The following is a 17,235-nucleotide window of genomic DNA, read 5'->3' as shown; positions in this document are numbered from 1 at the left end:
ATGGCTGGGTTTGAAAAATGACAGGTAGGAGCTGTTTGGCTGGTTGCTTATCAATCTCAACTTTATCACTTTTTGAAGCTTGATACATCTGGCTAAGATCCATGTTTAATTTTACACTTAGTGACCCTATAAAGACAACTCTGTGAGGAGACCTGCAAAACATACATTGTATGGGGGCATTAGGACCGAGTTTGAGAACTTGTGCTCCAGAAAGTGCAGCGCTGCCGGGAGCAGATGTACAGACTGCAGGGTGTATGCCCAGTGCTTCCACATGAAGGTTGCTTCAAGTGGCACTGTAGCAGAGATCCTGCTAGCCAGAAGCAAGGGCCATGGACAGCAACAGTGCCACCCACAGAGCCTTAGTTGTGACTGCAGTGTTTGCACACCCCTAGAAATACTGTGGAATAGTAGAATCCAGAGCTACACAGTAGCTGTCTGAGAGCTTGACTTTGAACATGCTTTGGTGACTTTGTTGCCAATAAATCTAGTGAGAGTTGAACTTTCTATGAGAGCAGGTAGTTACAGTAGATACATTTTCCAGGTTTATTTTTCCCCACTCACAAAATAGTCTCTCATTCTGTCACAATTTCTGTTAACATTTTATTGTTGGAACCAGGTTTTCAGCCTCTGATGCAATAAAAAATTTGAGCAGATACAGGATGTCTTATCCCTTATAAATCAGGCCAGTCCCAGAGTAATTTAGGAGGAATGCCTTATCACAGTGGCGGAGGAGATGAGGTGAATGGGACCCAAAGGAATTTTACTTATGTAGCTCTGTGTATTTTGTGTAAAATGTCTTTGGTAATAAAAAGCAATCATATTTTTTCTGCTGTCGAGTAACGGAATGGAAAAGGAAAATAGAAAATCTCAGTAGGAAAATGTGTTTCACGGAACCAACCAGTTCATCTAGTGTAGTTTGTGATTGAAGGGAATATATACACAGTTTACCAGGATGGCTTACATTAGCGTTATTGTCCTAGATACAGTAGGAGCAAGTTTCATCTTTGCTCCTTTGGCCATGGCTAGCCATGGCTATTCTATTGTTCTCAGCTGCAATACAATACGTATTGCAGCAAGGCTTCTGCTGGGCCCTCGCAGGTGGCAGGCTGTTCCGAGTGTTGAGAATTACTGTAAACTAGCACTGCCAGTTTTGGCATTAGTGGGGTGATACAGTAGTTATCCCATACTCTTAAAACATTTTCCAGGGGTACTTTAATGCTGGGCAGGTAATGGCCCTTATTCAGATCTGATTGCAGTACAAATTTGTTCTGAAAATGGAAAAAGAGTGTTAAATTTGGGTGGGGTGTTTTGAAACTTAAATCTAAATTGCAGTGTAAAAATAATTCAGCCAGTATTTACCCTGCACAGAAACAAAATAACTCACACAATTCTAACTCTCTCTGTACATGTTACATCTGCCCATACCTGCAGTGCACATGGTTTTGTCCATTTTGAAAACAATTGTGTACTGTAATCAGATCTGAATAAGGTGGGGCAGGATCGGAAAATCATGTTGTATTTGCTCTATAATTCTCCAATGTATTTCATACAAAAAATTGTGTAATACTGTTTACAATAAAACGTATTTTTGATTATAATGTCCAGATTGAAAAAAATCCTCCTTAGTGGGGTCTTGTGATGTTATTCCTTATAGGCTTACATTCATAATCATAGTGAAAAACATATAAAGGTATCTTTAGAAAATATGCTCACGTGTTCTTACTTCATCTCAGCGATAAATCCTCCTATCACGGTTTCTTTATCCAAACATAAGGAACCGGCACCAAGCAGTTTAAAAAGTTTTATGGGTATTTATTGGTAAAAAGGTAAAACAGAAAACACTTCTTCACAGATGGAACAATGAGTGAAAAGAAAATTTACACCTTGAGAAAGACTTCAGTGTTGAAACGCGTTGGAGGCCTTCCCCACAATTGTAGTGAAGTAATCTGTGATGAGTCAATGGTGGCACCCCTTTGTTGCTCCCCAGTTTTTTCTTTTCACTCATTGTTCCATCTGTGGATGGAACTGCTCTCCAGTTTTTTCTTTTCACTCATTGTTCCATCTGTGGAGAAGTGCTTTCTGTTTTACCTTTTTTACATATATATATATATATATATATATATATATATATATATATATATATATATATATATATATATATATATATATTGTAATCACTCTTACCTTTGAAATAACAGTGCATTCTGGCTGGGTGGGCCCGGAAACGCAGCAGCCTCTCCAGTCCTCTCCCTTTGCAGACAGCAGCAGCTCTACTGCAGCTGCCTGAGTCGTCTCTAGCTCCGCCTCCCAAGCCCTGTGTAGCCCCACCCCACCAAACCCTGTGATGCTCTGCCCCCATGCAGCTCTGTGTTGTAGCTCCTTCCTTAATCCTTAAACCCTGCATCATGATGTTCTGGCTGGGCGACTGAAGGGACCCGGTTAGGGAGGGGTATGAGCAACTGAAGTACTGAGCAGCAGGGGCATTCTTTGGGCCCCTCAGATCGGCGGACCCGGGACGGCTGTCCCCCTTGACCCAACATGTCACCGGGCCTGAGCCCTGCCAAGTCCTGTGAAGCTCCGCCCCCATGCAGCCCCGTGTTGTAGCTCCTTCCTTAATCCTTAAACCCTGCATCATGGTATTCCGGCTGGGCGACTGAAGGGACCCGGTGAGGGAGGGGAATGAGCACCTGAAGTACTGGGCAAGCTTTGGGCACCTCAGATCGGCGGGGCCCGGGACGGCCGTCCCCCTTGACCCCCCCTATCACCAGGCCTGGAAATATCACTTTATAACACTTACATACAATACAGTGACATAGCTGTAAGTATTTTTCTTTAAAACACAACAAAGATGCAAAATCCAAATTATGACACATTTTGTAGCACAGTTAGTCAGCTTTCAAATGAGAGACATTCTAGCAACAGATATGTCCAGGTTCTTAAAAACCTGTGATTGGAAATCATCACTGGTAAATTAGGATGGTAGGCAACTGTGGGTTCTCCAGCCAAATTAATAGTGCTGCCATCCCAATAACCCACTATGACATTTCCATAATGGCCTGCACACTGCTCAGGTCTGTGATCTCATGTTACAGAGAAGTGACATGCTGGTCTGCAGATCTGTGCTGCTTTATAGCTCTCTTTCCCCCTAATATGCTGCAATGTGCCGAGTTTCAGGATAATGGCTATAAAATAATAGCACATTACAGTCTATTAGAGAATCTGGAAGACTGAGAGGAAATGATAGCACACACACGGACGCGCACACACACACACACACACACACGCGCGCGCGGAACTACCACTGGTGCAGCAGGTTCAGTGCATCGGCCCAGTGCTGCCCCTGTCACCCACTGTTTTTCCCTGTCACACTCAGCCTCCCCCTGCCTCTACCTGTCACCCACTGCCATGTTGCATATTGTTAACTTGGTTGGGAATGAGCACATGGGCCAACCGTTCACAATTTCCACCACTACACGCACATATAACCTTATCATTCTTTTTATCTGTCCCACTTCCTCTGATGAGATATCTGTGCTTCATTGGGTAGGGTAATGCCATCTTCAAGAAATACAGATAATAATGTTTTTGGAAGACTAGATCGGGAATGAATGTTGGCACCTCTATTCAAATACATAGCAATTTGATAAAAACAAACTTTTTATTAAAATAATTTTACCTGTCGGTGTAAAGTTAAGCTTATTTGTGAGTGCTTTTTGATTTGAATAATTAACAAATGGTGCAAAGTTTAATGGAAAATATTTGAACATATAGTAACTTTTATTGATGTTTTTTCTTTGCTCAATTTGTTGGTAGAATAGGTGAAGATAGATGGGTTTCCTGATGACCTCACTCAGATGTTGCATTGCAATGCATCACTTGGTGCTACTAGACACCTTGTTCTCCATAGTTCTATAAATAGGATTGCCCATTTGCTGTCTAAGGTCACTCAGCGTGCCTTGTTTTCCAGGCTCACAGGATGCTGCCTGTCACTTTTAATAAAATGTAACAATTTCTTCCTAAGGCGCACACACACACACACACACACAAAAAAACATATACTGATGGCCAGTGTAATTCTATGTTGTCAATAGCATTACACCAGTGGGTGCTGAATGTGGATTGAAAAAATGACTCAAAAGTAGGCTAATATTTTTATTATGTGAATAATATATTAAACTAAACAATGGTGACTCAACAGGAAATGTAAGGAAGAAAAATGGCAAAATTATTGTGGTTTCATATATCAGCCTTTCATAAGGAACAGGGGAAGGTAACAATGGGCCTAATTCATGTTTGTACGCAAATGCAATTGCAGTTTTCTACATTAGGAAGCATGAACTGTATGGTTACACAGACTGGGTGAGCTAGTACCGATTCTAGCGCCATGTTTGTCTGCATACATGATTGCAGCTGACTGCATATAGTATACAGATGAAGCCACCTCCGTTCATCTGGACGGGGCGCCATTCTTCAAGACGGGGATGAGCGACCAACTCACGCACTGGCATTTCTGTGAATGGGGGGGGGGCAGGAGCATCTCCCAGGCATGTGCGTGCCACTCTCAGTGAACAGTATGCCAAGACATAAAGATTTGGCGCACGTGCGGGATGAACGACGGTGGCTCCATCTCTACATGCCCCAAAATTGGCAATGACAAGTCTACATTTTTTTTTGCCGCCACTACCCATAAACTCCCCAGTAACACCTCCAAATAGCCTATCACTTTTTTGTTAAATGATTGTACACAGGATCACAGCAGCACCTTGGTGCAGCACTTTGAGATTGCAGTACATACACAGTCTGTTGACATTTGTTTTGTTGCGTAAACAATCATTGTGTACAAACATTAATTAAACCCAGAGTCACATATTGCACTACAATGTCTTGCACTATTAACTTTTTGAGTGTGTCAAATATAGTGCAATGGATTATTAAACCATTCTCTCTCTGATCTCTCTCCAGGTATTCACAAAATATGGGAAATGTTACATGTTTAATTCGGGACATGACGGTCGACCTCTGCTCACCACTGTAAAAGGAGGGACTGGAAATGGACTAGAAATCATGCTCGACATCCAGCAAGACGAATATCTTCCCATCTGGGGGGAGACAGGTAAGACCCTAATCACCATGTGCACAACTGAAAAAAAAAAGTGTCAAAGTCTTGTATTGATACGGCTTTCTGCTGGGTAGACTTTGTTAATTAAAGTAGCATGTAATATTTAGGCATTACTGGTTACTATGTTATGGAGAATAGACTGATTTGTGAACAGAGCTTATTTTCATGAGAGCACAACCAATGGATTTATTATGAATTAGTGACATTACTGAGGCACAAAGGCAGCCATTTTGTGCTTCAGTGATGCCACTAATTGTTAGTGGTTTGGTAAGCTGTTTTGATTGAAGTCATTGTGTAGCAGCAACAGGCGCACTTAGAATGTAGATACCCACTGGTCAATCCTTAGTATGTATTGTCATTGGCAACAAAACACAGAGCAAGAGGTATATTTTACCATTCTGCCTTAAGTACAGTGACAAACTGGGACACTGAAGAAGTCCAATTTGTCCTGGAGGTTCTCAACAGTGTTAAGATCTGCACTCTGAGCCGACCTGTCCATCTGGGATACAGAATTCTCTGTATACCAATCCAGAATCACCCTGGAACATGGCAGGGGGCATTGTTCTCTTGATAAAAAAAACTGTGCTCTATTGACACCATCATTAGAGCTGTGCCGCATTCTGCTTTGCGATTAGAGGTTTATGAGTAGCTGCTCACCCATTAAATCCAAGCCCATTGGGCCTCCTTCCACAGTGCTCTTGTCTAAACTGGCACATTAATTGGATTAATTAATCCCATAGATTGTAAATTTGCAAGCAGGGCCCTCATACCTTTGTCTGTCTGTAAATACCCAGTTTGTTGTATCACTGACTTTGTAAAGTGCAGCAGAATACGCTGCGCTATATAAGAAATTGTGGTACTCTTTACCTAGCACGGCGCCCACGATTTTGATCGTGGGCATCGCAGGTAAAAAAATCGCGGTCATCGCGGGCATTGAATGCACTAAAAATCGGGTGCGACGCGACCGACGCGATGCCCGCGATTTCCCATAGGGAACAATGTTAAATGTCTCAATTGACCCGATTTTCATGTTCAATGCCTCAATTGACCCGATTTTTCCATAGGAAACAATGTTAAATGGGCCACAGAGGCCAAATAGCCACCCTGAAGTGTGAAATGGCCCCCACAATTGTTAACGCCACCCCACGATCAACGTCAACCCGAAGCGTGGCGAGCGCAGCGAGCCCGCGAGGGGCGGCGGTACGCGTCCTACGACCTTTTCATATCCCCACTATCCACGTCGGCGTGGAGTTGAGAATAGAATAGTGTGGCGAGCCCGAAGCGTGGCGAGCGGACGCGGATACCTTCACAGGTAAACGCGTCCCTTCGCGGGCTTCACAGGTATCTGCGTCCCCTCGCGGGGCTCGCTGCACTCGCCACGCTTCGGGCTCGGTGGCTCGCTGCGCTCGCCACACTATTCTATTCTCAACTCCACGCCGACGTGGATAGTGGGGGTATGAAAAGGTCGTAGGACGCGTACCGCCGCCCCTCGCGGGCTCGCTGCGCTCGCCACGCTTCGGGTTCACGTTGATCGTGGGGTGGCGTTAACAATTGTGGGGGCCATTTCACACTTCAGGGTGCCTATCTGGCCTCTGTGGGCCATTTAACATTGTTTTCTATGAAAAAATCGGGTCAATTGAGGCATTGAACAGGAAAATCGGGTCAATTGAGACATTTAACATTGTTCTCTATGGGAAATCGCGGGCATCGCGTCGGTCGCGTCGCACCCGATTTTTTAGTGCATTCAATGCCCGCGATGGCCGCGATGGGCGCCGTGCTAAGTAAAGAGTACCGAAATTGTTAATAAATAAATAAATAAATAAATGAATGACCATTTGGAACTCAAGTTCATTGGTTGGCATGCCTGACCCCTGTTCTTTCATAGCACCCTAGTTAGCACTCCCTGGTCCAAGCTCCATAGTAAGCATTTCCAAGTCTCTGGATTGCAGTTTTAAGGGTCTTCCAAGGCAAGGTGCATTTTTGCCATGAACGTCTTCTTCCACGCATTAATGTGCTGCCATAGCCTGATCAATAAAAATAAAAAAAATCCCTCCATACACAATAATTTATTAATGATAGTTCTGATTCATTTTCCAAGTTTAGAACAGCTTCATAATGTACAAGCAAAGGTACTAATATGAAACCATGGTGTGGATATGTGTAGGAGGTAAGGTGCCAATGTGATAGGAGACTGTGGAAATGGCAACAACATCCCTAGACCCACTGTAGCCCATCAGTGTGTGCTGGGCTAAGGAGAGGCTGCTGCTGATAGAAGGGTGGGGAGTGGGGGAAGTATCAGACCTAGGCCCAGGCCACCCCCTCCCTCCTCTCTGCACCACTGTCACTGTGTTGTACACACCGGTGGTGTAACTATAAATTTTGCTCCCTCCTGTCAAATAGTTTTTGCCCCCCCCCCCCCCACACACACACACCCGGGCTCCTCTCCTGTGTGTTTCCCCAGTGTGTGACGTGATGACGTCATATGCATAACGGAGAAGCTGAAGCAGGATAGAGGAAGAGAGACCAGCAGACACTGCTGCTTCCCCTAGCTCCAACGCATCCCAGGCCGCCCCAGCAGGCCCATCCTCCCGGCCATCCTGTACACAGTAGACAAAAGCCGACTCTGTGTACAGTCAATTGAATCAGTGGGGGGATTTGTCGTATCTGTCATGACCAAACACGTGCTGCGGCTGACTCACCTCCGGTGCTCAGCCAGGGGGCAGTGGCAGGCAGCAGCATATCAGTGCGTCCAGCGGGTGCTGACGCCCACACAGACCCCGCTGCCGCTTGCTCCTTACAGTTGCCTTACAGTAGTTACGCCACTGGTACACACCCAGCTTGGCCTCAGGGAGAGTGCTAGACTCTTCAGGGAGTCAGGTAGTTCACCTAACTCTCTGGAGAGTTGGCAAGTATGCTTCAGACTGCTAGAAGAATAGATGGTTTATGTCATTTACATACAGTATGTTGCTTACAGTATGTTGCTTACATAGGACTTCTAGAAATGAATGGGTTTTGGGGTATATTCTATCATTAACCCATTCATTTGAAACAAGAGGTGTAAAAAATTGCCAAGCAGTTACAGTAGATTTATCATAAAGATCTGTGAAGTTTATCATATATATATATATATATATATATATATATATATATATATATATAGCAAGGTGTGTGTTGACCTGGCACTCCCCCAGCTGGTCAGGGACCCAGGTGCCTTCCGGAACAGTTGTGTAGGAGTGGGCAAAGAAGCAGACAGCGGCACTCTGGGAATTTTCAAAAAACGTATATTAGTGCTAAAATAGCATACCTATGCTATTTTTGCACTAATGTACGTTTTTTGAAAATTCCCAGAGTGCCGCTGTCTGCTTCTTTGCCCACTCCTATATATATATATATATATATATATATATATATATATATATATATATATATATATAATCTTTTTTACACAAAAAAATGTATTTGAATTTATATAACAAATGTGACACTTTGCATTTATAGCAGATATTTTGAACATCTCTCAGGCAAAGGGTTAAAAGAACCGTAACATTACCATATCCTAATCTCTTCTAGCATTATTCTTTCATTTGTTACTATTTACTATACTGCATAAGATAAAATGCTCAAGATGTGCAGTAAGTGAGCACAAGGTTAATAAACAATTCTGAGGTATTTTGCTATTTGTGGGAATAAAAATGAAGGTGAATATTAGGTTACCTGCTATTATCTGCTAATTATTATATTAAATTATTGTTTAGCATTTTACACATTGCTGAGAGATTTGGGGACTAAAAGCAGCAATCAATGGCAAATTTCAAATAAACAATTTGGGATTGGACCATTGACATTCCTGCTTTTATATCACTGCTGTTGTGATTAAAAGATTCTATTTGTGCAAAAGCAGAACAGTTATTTTAAAGGACCTCTTAGTGCTAATTTGGCACTGGGAAATGTCACCACTCACATGCTCAGCAGCTCCCTCTCTAAAATAGAAGCCCCCTGGTGGTTTATATTACAAGGAACATGCTATGTAAAGCTGACTGTTGCGATACCTGTTGTGCATGAGGGATGGCGTGTTCTCTGGCCTGGCATAACATCAAGGCCTTTCCATTTGTCCTTGGGATCAACATGTTCAGGTCATACATCACATCTCGGGAGCCTGTGATTCCCAGTGGCAGCAGCCTGTACCAGTAATTAAGCTGCTTTAAGTTATCTTGCTAATGAGCAGGTTGCAACAGTTTTAGAGAGCAGTGTACACAAAGCTTCAGGAGATGAGGGAGCATCATATAATAAGCAAGGACTGACTGGCTGCAAACTAAAGAATGGATTCCACAAGGATGTCACCAAAGACTGGCTCTGGTATACAGTCACATGTATAGAGATAAAGGAAATATACATCCTGAAAGGAAAAAGAGAAGCAATTATTTTTAAAGGGTTAGACCTGACTGTACTCGCTCCAGTTTTTCTTCGTTTACACGCCCGTGTCTCCTTTTAAGTGGGGTAGAGCAGCCTTTATGGCATACTAGATCATTGGAATTATTATTTTCAGGAAGCACTTTGCAATAAATTGCTTACTAAATGAAATGTCTAAATAAACAAACATGCCTGCACTGTAATATATAACCCTTTCAATGCAAAGAACCAAGCTTTGCAAGACAAAATAGAAGATACCAAAGAACAGTATAATGGGCCCCGTACATCAGCAATCACAATTAATGGTTTTCCAGTGACTTTTTGGCCAGATAAATGGTTTCTACAATCTATTTGACTTGCCCACACATTACAGATTTATTTCAGTGATCGGCAGATTTCCCCATCTAAAGATTGCATCTTCATATCTGGAAAGTGCCCATATATCACCTCAATCGATTGTCATTTCAGATGTTAATTCATTTTTATAATTTAAATAGAAGAAGACGAAATGGGAATGCCCACACATATAAAAAAGAACCGCAGATAATACCAGATTATTAAACATGTTTAAAAATCTGATTCAGCAATCGATTGGCCATCCGATCAATTTTTGATCGGGATCGCCAAAAGGGGGAGCCCACACATTAAAGATTAATTGTGACAATCATCTCCAGATCTGAGGATTGTCACAATTAATTGCTGATGTATGGGGACCATAACAGCTGATTGGTTAGAAAGATAATCTTTTAGATATGTGGCCAGCTTAAGGGCCTTATTTAGTAAGCAATTCGGCCCTTAACATTGCAGATGCAGTAAAATAACTCAAAGTTTTTAGTACGTGAACTCCAGAATGACCTGCACAGGAATGAGTTTTATAAAGTAAAAAGTCACAGACGAAGCATGACGGAACTTGGTGTTAGTAAAAGCAGCCACCTCTGCATTGTAGCACTTTAGACTACAGATTCGGTCGTGTGCCGGGTGACTCACCGTCTGTCAGGATTCCGACAGTTGTTTCTTTAACATCAGAATTCCAACTGTCAGGAGCTCGGCAGTCGGAATCCCAACTTACACGGGCTATTTTCCCACACGGGGGTCCACGACCCCCAGAGAGAGAGAATAAAATAGGTGGTGAGCGCACCGAGCCACCGAGCCTGCAAGGAGCTTCAATGCGCTCGCCCCCATGTTGGGCTCCTGACAGTTGGGATTCCGATGTCGGAGAAACAACTGCTGAAACCGTGACTGTCAGAAACTCATACCATATCTACTGTATTCCGGCTTGCACACACATGTTCAAATGTTGCACATTAAGTTGATCAGTGTTTAATTTGGTCAAATATATGCATATTTTGAGCAAAAAATAAAGAGTGTCTGTTGGCGTAACTGAAACCACAGTATATGAGGACACATCTATAAACTGATAATTACTTCTCTGCAGGGATATCATGGAGGCGCCAGGAATTTGTCAATTTTTACATATGTATAAAATATGGAATTCAATTAAGAGATAATACCTTCTAAACTAAACTTCTAGTCAAAGTTTCACAGTGTTTTAAAAAATATATATATATAAAATTAAAAGCACATAGCATAATACCACACATACAGTAAATTGGTGTAGGTTCATTAACAGAGGAGAAAAAGCATTTTCCAATGAATGAATGAGGTGAAGCCACCGCTTAAAACATTTGTGGCTGCCGTGGTGCACCCCTTTGGTACTCTTGGAGTCCTGTGTTGGCGCTGCACAAATCGCCAGAAAAATGGTGCAGCTATGTTTCCCAGATGTAGGAAGCAGTGAAAAGAGTTGGGAAGTGAGCTAGTGGAGAATGTTGTCATGGCATCCAATTAGATTTGAAGTAACATTTATCAAGAGTATTCTATACAATTTTACATCTTCTCCACTGGCTCAATACTCCACTCTCATCACTGCTTCTTACAGCTACCCCTTAAAATTTAACTGTCCACTTTGCCTGTTCTCAAAAGATATCATTATCAATAAGGAAAATAGGGTGGCCCTAGTTTGTTTCTCCATTTCATTACCTACCTTAAAAAATCAGATTGGTACTTTCTGCCATATGCCATACCAAGCACACAGGCCCACATTGTGAAGCTGATTCTGTGTCTGAGTTCCATGTGATCACATTGCTGCTGCTCATTTCTCACTAGGGATGGCCATCGGCAGTGCTTAAAGTGGTCCTGGTGAGGTGGTGGAACTCACTTCCCTCGCTGAAGTCCCGTCCACGCTGCTGCTGCACTAACTTTTCAAAATACTGGCACCGGCATTATCTACTACTCCAGGCTTCCTCTCCTCCTGCTCTCCCACCCCACTCCTCTCACCTGTACAGTACATGTTCTGGCAGGGGAACTGTGCTGATCGTTGTTATTTTTCCCCAGCTGCAGGGAGCGAGCAGCAGCGGTGCGGGGAGTGTGCAGACTGGGGAATGAGCGGCGGCGAGGGGGGGGATATTAACGGCTGCAGCCTGGGAACGAGCGGCGGGGGGCGGACACGACTTATAGTAGGGGTTTGCGGCTGCTACTAGTGCTCCAGACACGACTTTCAGTGTGCGGAGCAGAGGACGGACATGTGCTGCTGCTGTTGGGTGGGTTGGCAGTGGGCTGATGGAGGCGGAACCTTTGCGCCTCAGATTTTGATCTGATGGAACGCAGTTCCGCCCATCCGGACCACTTTAACCATCAATGGCAAAAGTGCAACTGGCCATGAATAGTGTAAAACTATTCAATGGGTGACCATCGATAGTTTTATATCTTGATGGTCCTTTATTATGTTTGAGTGATTGGCCTGTGGGCCAATCAAACACGAGGGTGGGGGCTTTGCAGTTGTCCAGGGCGTAGCTATGTTCCGTGTACTGGCACTTTGAGAAAAAAAAGCAAAACATTGGTTTTGCTCTGCCATCAATGTAGGGAAACCATCTGGTTCTCTGCCATCGATGGCAAAAGTATTCAACATCAGCCATAAACCATTGTGATTTGGAATTATCTATGGTCAATGGCCATCCCTAGTTCTTACCTCAAAATGTTAATTTTCCACAGACAAATCCAACCAAGAGCCATTTGACTCCATGACAACAGATGCCTTTAACTTAAAATTAGCCCTTGGTATACATACTGTACACTCAAAGCACGTCACTAAAGAAAACATACTCAAAAAAAGGTTCAAAGTTGCTCAGCAAAATGATAAGCTACTTCACTAAAAAAGAGTTAAATTAACCAAGGCTAAGATGGCCATTTTTTTAGACAAAAGTTTTTGAATGCAGAGCAGCCCATTAGTAAACTAAGGCACGCTTGGCATTCTGGGAAATGGCAGTAACCAGATTTTTAGTCCTGGCCAAAAGCAGCTACTCTGTGTTGCTACAGTAACTAAAAATCTATTGTGTTGACTAGTGTTCCCTAAGTTTCCCAGACTGAACTGGAAGCCTCCTATTTTTATTCCTTCACAGGCTATCATCTGGGAGGAAGCGAGTTGTTAGACTCTATACTGTTTGATCATTGATTTTAATCTTTGCATTCAGACAACTCCACCTGTCTTGCAACCAAAGATGATCACAAGAGATTTGCTCACTTGCAGGCGTTACTGTGTTCTCCTGTCTCGTTGAGCAAGCCAAAGACTCATCACATGTGTCTGCTCTTGCATCTCCACAAAACGGGAACTCAATTAATCTTATCTCCCATTTCAAGGCAGCGATAAGGGAGACTCTCTATAACCTACCCAGGGAGCATGAAATCAAAGATGGAATGACTCAAACAATTGCAGCGTGCAGCGCCCACAATGTATAATAAAATGCAGTCATTAGTATACAGAGCCATCACCCGCTGATAACATAGGATCTCTCTTCTCATACGCACAGTATGAGCTAAGCCTCTTGGGAACTGAAATCCCCATGCAGTGATAATGAATCGCTTACATTTCCCCCCATCATCCACTTGGGAAGATTTAGGAAAAGACATAAAAAATCTGTTCAAAATAATTAGAGCTGGTTTCTTGTTTACTTACCTAGCGACAACATATAAATAATGGGATAATGAGGACCCCTGATAGCAATATCCACATCACCAAGAAGGTATGAGTAGGATGGGGAATGAAAATCATTCTTTCTCTTGATATCATTTGTATTTTAGAGTATTGCACGGGAGGAAAGTAATTTACTGTATAAGTGAGAATGAAGCGGATGTGGGCACGCTATGCATGTCTGTGTAAATATACATTAATAACAGACATATCTATGGGTGTAAGAATTATAATTATATTTAATGATCCCCGAGTGAGAAATCTCATTTAGAATTCAAACCTATTAAGCATTTTTGGTGACAGGTTTGTGGAGGGAAGAAAAAAAATATATAACTGGTGCGAGCAAAAAATGGGTTTAAAGGAAAATGAAATTTAAAGTAGACGCCATAAATATTTTTTAATGATACGGAAGTAAAGAGATTGGTGCTTCTTAGACATTGTAAGGGTATTATTATTACTGCCTATTATATAGAGTTTTCCTATTTCAAGATATTACAAATTGTTAATATGGCAGCATACAACAGCTTCCATGTCTTACCGTTTATGGGAGAACAGGGTTTATGCTCCGTCTTGTGTGGTCATAAATTGGGATGTTCCTGTAAAATTAGGGCTCGTTAATTATCAGGAAAAAGAACCATCTATTGCGCCAGCTTGCCTAGGCGAGGGCTTTAATACGCCACTTTTGTAGCATGCTCAGATGCAGTGAGTTGCGTTGAGGCACACCATACAATATGAATGCAATACACCTCACCACCACTGGGTGGATAGTGCTCCACTAATCCAGTGACGGATTGATATTCATTACAGGAAAGATGGAGCTGTGCCATTCGCCGAGGATGGGACATGCTTGCATTTGAGATACTTGTGCATCATATTCTTGGTGAAAGCCACTGCGGCTCCATCTGTACAGTACAGTACAATAGCTCCGGCAAATGGGCTGTGTAATGTACAGTGGTTAGGTGGAGTATCTGGGTCCCCTAGGCAAACTATTTCATAAACATAACGCCCTACAGCTCTCTTATCCAATGCATTATACAGTAAGCATAACTGATGGCATGAGATTGCTCTGTACATAGACTCATGAGCACAGGTCGCTATCACCGGGTGTTGTAGGCTAGCGGATAAGTGTGCCGCACTCCATGCTCGGAGACCCAGCTTTGATTCTCTAAGTGACAATGATTTTTTTTCTCACTCTATGTTTTTAGTCTACCATTCATACAGTTATATATATTACTTTACTAAACATTACTGTATGTTTCATAGACATTTTTTCTACGTTCCTCCCTTCACAGAGGCAAAAGAGATTTTATAGTTAACTTGCAAAATTAAGTTGGTCAAAAACACTTTTCTGATATCTAAAGCAGTGTGCAGAATGATCAATTACCTATCAATATCAATTCAATCTAGGACAGGGGGTGCAATAATCTGCATCCAGCCATGGCATAGGTTTTACATGTCTCATGGGAATGCTGAAGTTGCATCTTGTTACACTAGTTAAAATACACAGGAGCTGACAGATTAAGTTTTTGGGGGGCCCGGGCACTTTAGACAGGGGGGCCCCCTTGCACTTGTCATTACTGGCCGCAAACTGCATGGGGGAATATTACACTGTCAAAACACAGAGTAAAGTCAGTATAAACTTGGTCAATGGGTAACTTCAGGGGATATATATATATATATATACATATATATATATATATATACATATATATATATATATATATACACACACACACATACACACATACATACATACATACATACATACATACATACATACATACATACATACCACATGAAAAGCCTGTGTTTGTCCCTCTGCACCTTACTCTGTAGGAGACCTCACAGTCACAGTGCTGCCTCTGATTAAAAACCCTCCCATGACTAGGCTGCTGCTGCTGATGTTTTCCATGGGCCTGAGAAGCACAAACGTTTCAGCCTCTGCCCTCTGGCGCAAAGTGTCATGAGACCTAGTCAACTGCCAGTAATGCACTGCACACTTGGCTCCCGATACTCAGCACCATTAATCATTGTCACATTGGCAGATAGGTGAAGCTGCAGCACTACCCCACTCCCATGCACAAAACAGGGGGCCCCTAGCTAGAGGGGGGCCCAGGGGCACTGACCCCTTGTGCCCCCATTATAATCCGGCCCTGGGAGCTGCTGACAATGGCACAGACACTGTAGGGATCAACTCGCAGCTCCAGTCCCCTACCCGCACCTCTATCAGGTTTTGGTGCTCCTGCTGTGCAACAGGGAGCTGAGCACCTGGCAGGAGCTGATCCGCAGGATTGCTCAGTCACCTCCCCACAGTTCGGTGATGGCACCCTGACTGCAGAGGATGCCAGAAACCCCAGCAAGCTGGGCAGACAATTGGATAGGACCCCACCCAGGGATGATTACCGCTCCCCTTCCCGGTGACACATAATCCAGTCTCGAGTCTCTAGCAGCATTGGTGTAAAAGCACGGTTCTATTAAGTTACCATAGCTTAACCCTATGTATGAATTAAAATGAGCTTAAAGCTTAATTTCTCCGGTCTTCAGCTCAGATCTGGGTTCTTATGGACAAGGATATGTTTAGCTATCAGAGGATAGAAACCCCAAGTTTCTGAGACCCCCACAAGGCTAACGGCAAGTGTCAGAACCCATGGAGGGTCTGTATTAAAGGGGTCCATTATAGTCTATGGTGAAAATGTGTCCACTTTGCACCTTGATATCTCTGGTTCTATGTGTCCTAGAGATTCAAGACTGATACCATATGAAAGAATGGCTGTCATAGACTACTAGTTTATGTGATAACAGAAAGGGAAGTGGCAAGCACCTACGTGTGGGGTCCCCTCCAATGTCTGTCCTGATTGCAGGGGTTTCTGGCTTCCTCTGCAGTCAGGGCGCCATTGCCAGACTGCGGGGAGGTGACAGTGAGCAATCCTGAGCTCAGGCGGGTCAGCTCCTGCCAGGTGCACAGCTCCCTGTTGCACAGCAGGTGCATCCAAACCTCAACAATGGTGCAGGTAGGGGACAGGAGCTACGGGTTGATCATTGCAGCGTCTGTGCCTTTGTGGAGGGTTCCTCTCCGACCTCCTGTATATCGCCTATTCCTAGAGAAATGGGTACTATGGGGAGGATAATGGTGCATATCACACTTAAATGGGGAGAATGTGAGGCCAATGTGATGTGGTTCCATAAAAAGCATATCATATTGGTAAGTTCCCTCTCGATTGATTCACGATGCACAGCATTTAGTGAAGTGTAGCAGCTGACTGGAGATGGTAGCCGGCATGCTATCTATCTATCTATCTATCTATCTATCTATCTATCTATCTATCTATCTATCTATCTCTCTATCTATCTATCTATCTATGTGATTGGTGTATTTTATTTATAATAGATAAGTAAGAGTATCTGGAGACAGGGTGCTGCAGTATGTGATCATCCAGTCCAACGTCAGTACAGAACTGAGTCACTACCATTAAATCAATGTGGTATTCCAATCATTTCTGTAAGTTCCTGGAATTATAATAATGATTTACACTGACTTTTTTTTATTGGAAAATGTGAATTAGTTTTATGAATTTCTTACTTATTTTAACTGTGATCTTTATATTTTTTCGCTACATCTTCTTCAGCTGCCCTCGCACATGCTGTTTTCCAACCTTATCTTATACATTAATGATCATTACAT

At 43.0% G+C, this 17,235-nt stretch overlaps 1 protein-coding gene across 3 annotated transcripts in view; it reads left to right on the top strand.

Annotated features, from left to right (window-relative positions):
- The window catches only part of ASIC2 (acid sensing ion channel subunit 2), a 679,528-nt gene that overhangs the window by 454,897 nt on the left and 207,396 nt on the right, over positions 1-17,235 (top strand). For all 3 annotated transcript variants that reach the window (XM_083146954.1, XM_083146952.1, XM_083146955.1), the window contains exon 2: positions 4,963-5,113. In XM_083146954.1, the coding sequence (XP_083003080.1) occupies positions 4,963-5,113 (151 nt within the window). The remainder of the gene's footprint in view (positions 1-4,962; positions 5,114-17,235) is intronic.

The sequence above is a fragment of the Crinia signifera genome, chromosome 6, assembly GCF_055691185.1.
Source record: "Crinia signifera chromosome 6, ASM5569118v1, whole genome shotgun sequence".
Taxonomy (NCBI): domain Eukaryota; kingdom Metazoa; phylum Chordata; class Amphibia; order Anura; family Myobatrachidae; genus Crinia; species Crinia signifera.
Note: the sequence above shows the minus strand (reverse complement) of the source record. Positions and strands in the feature narration are given on the sequence as shown.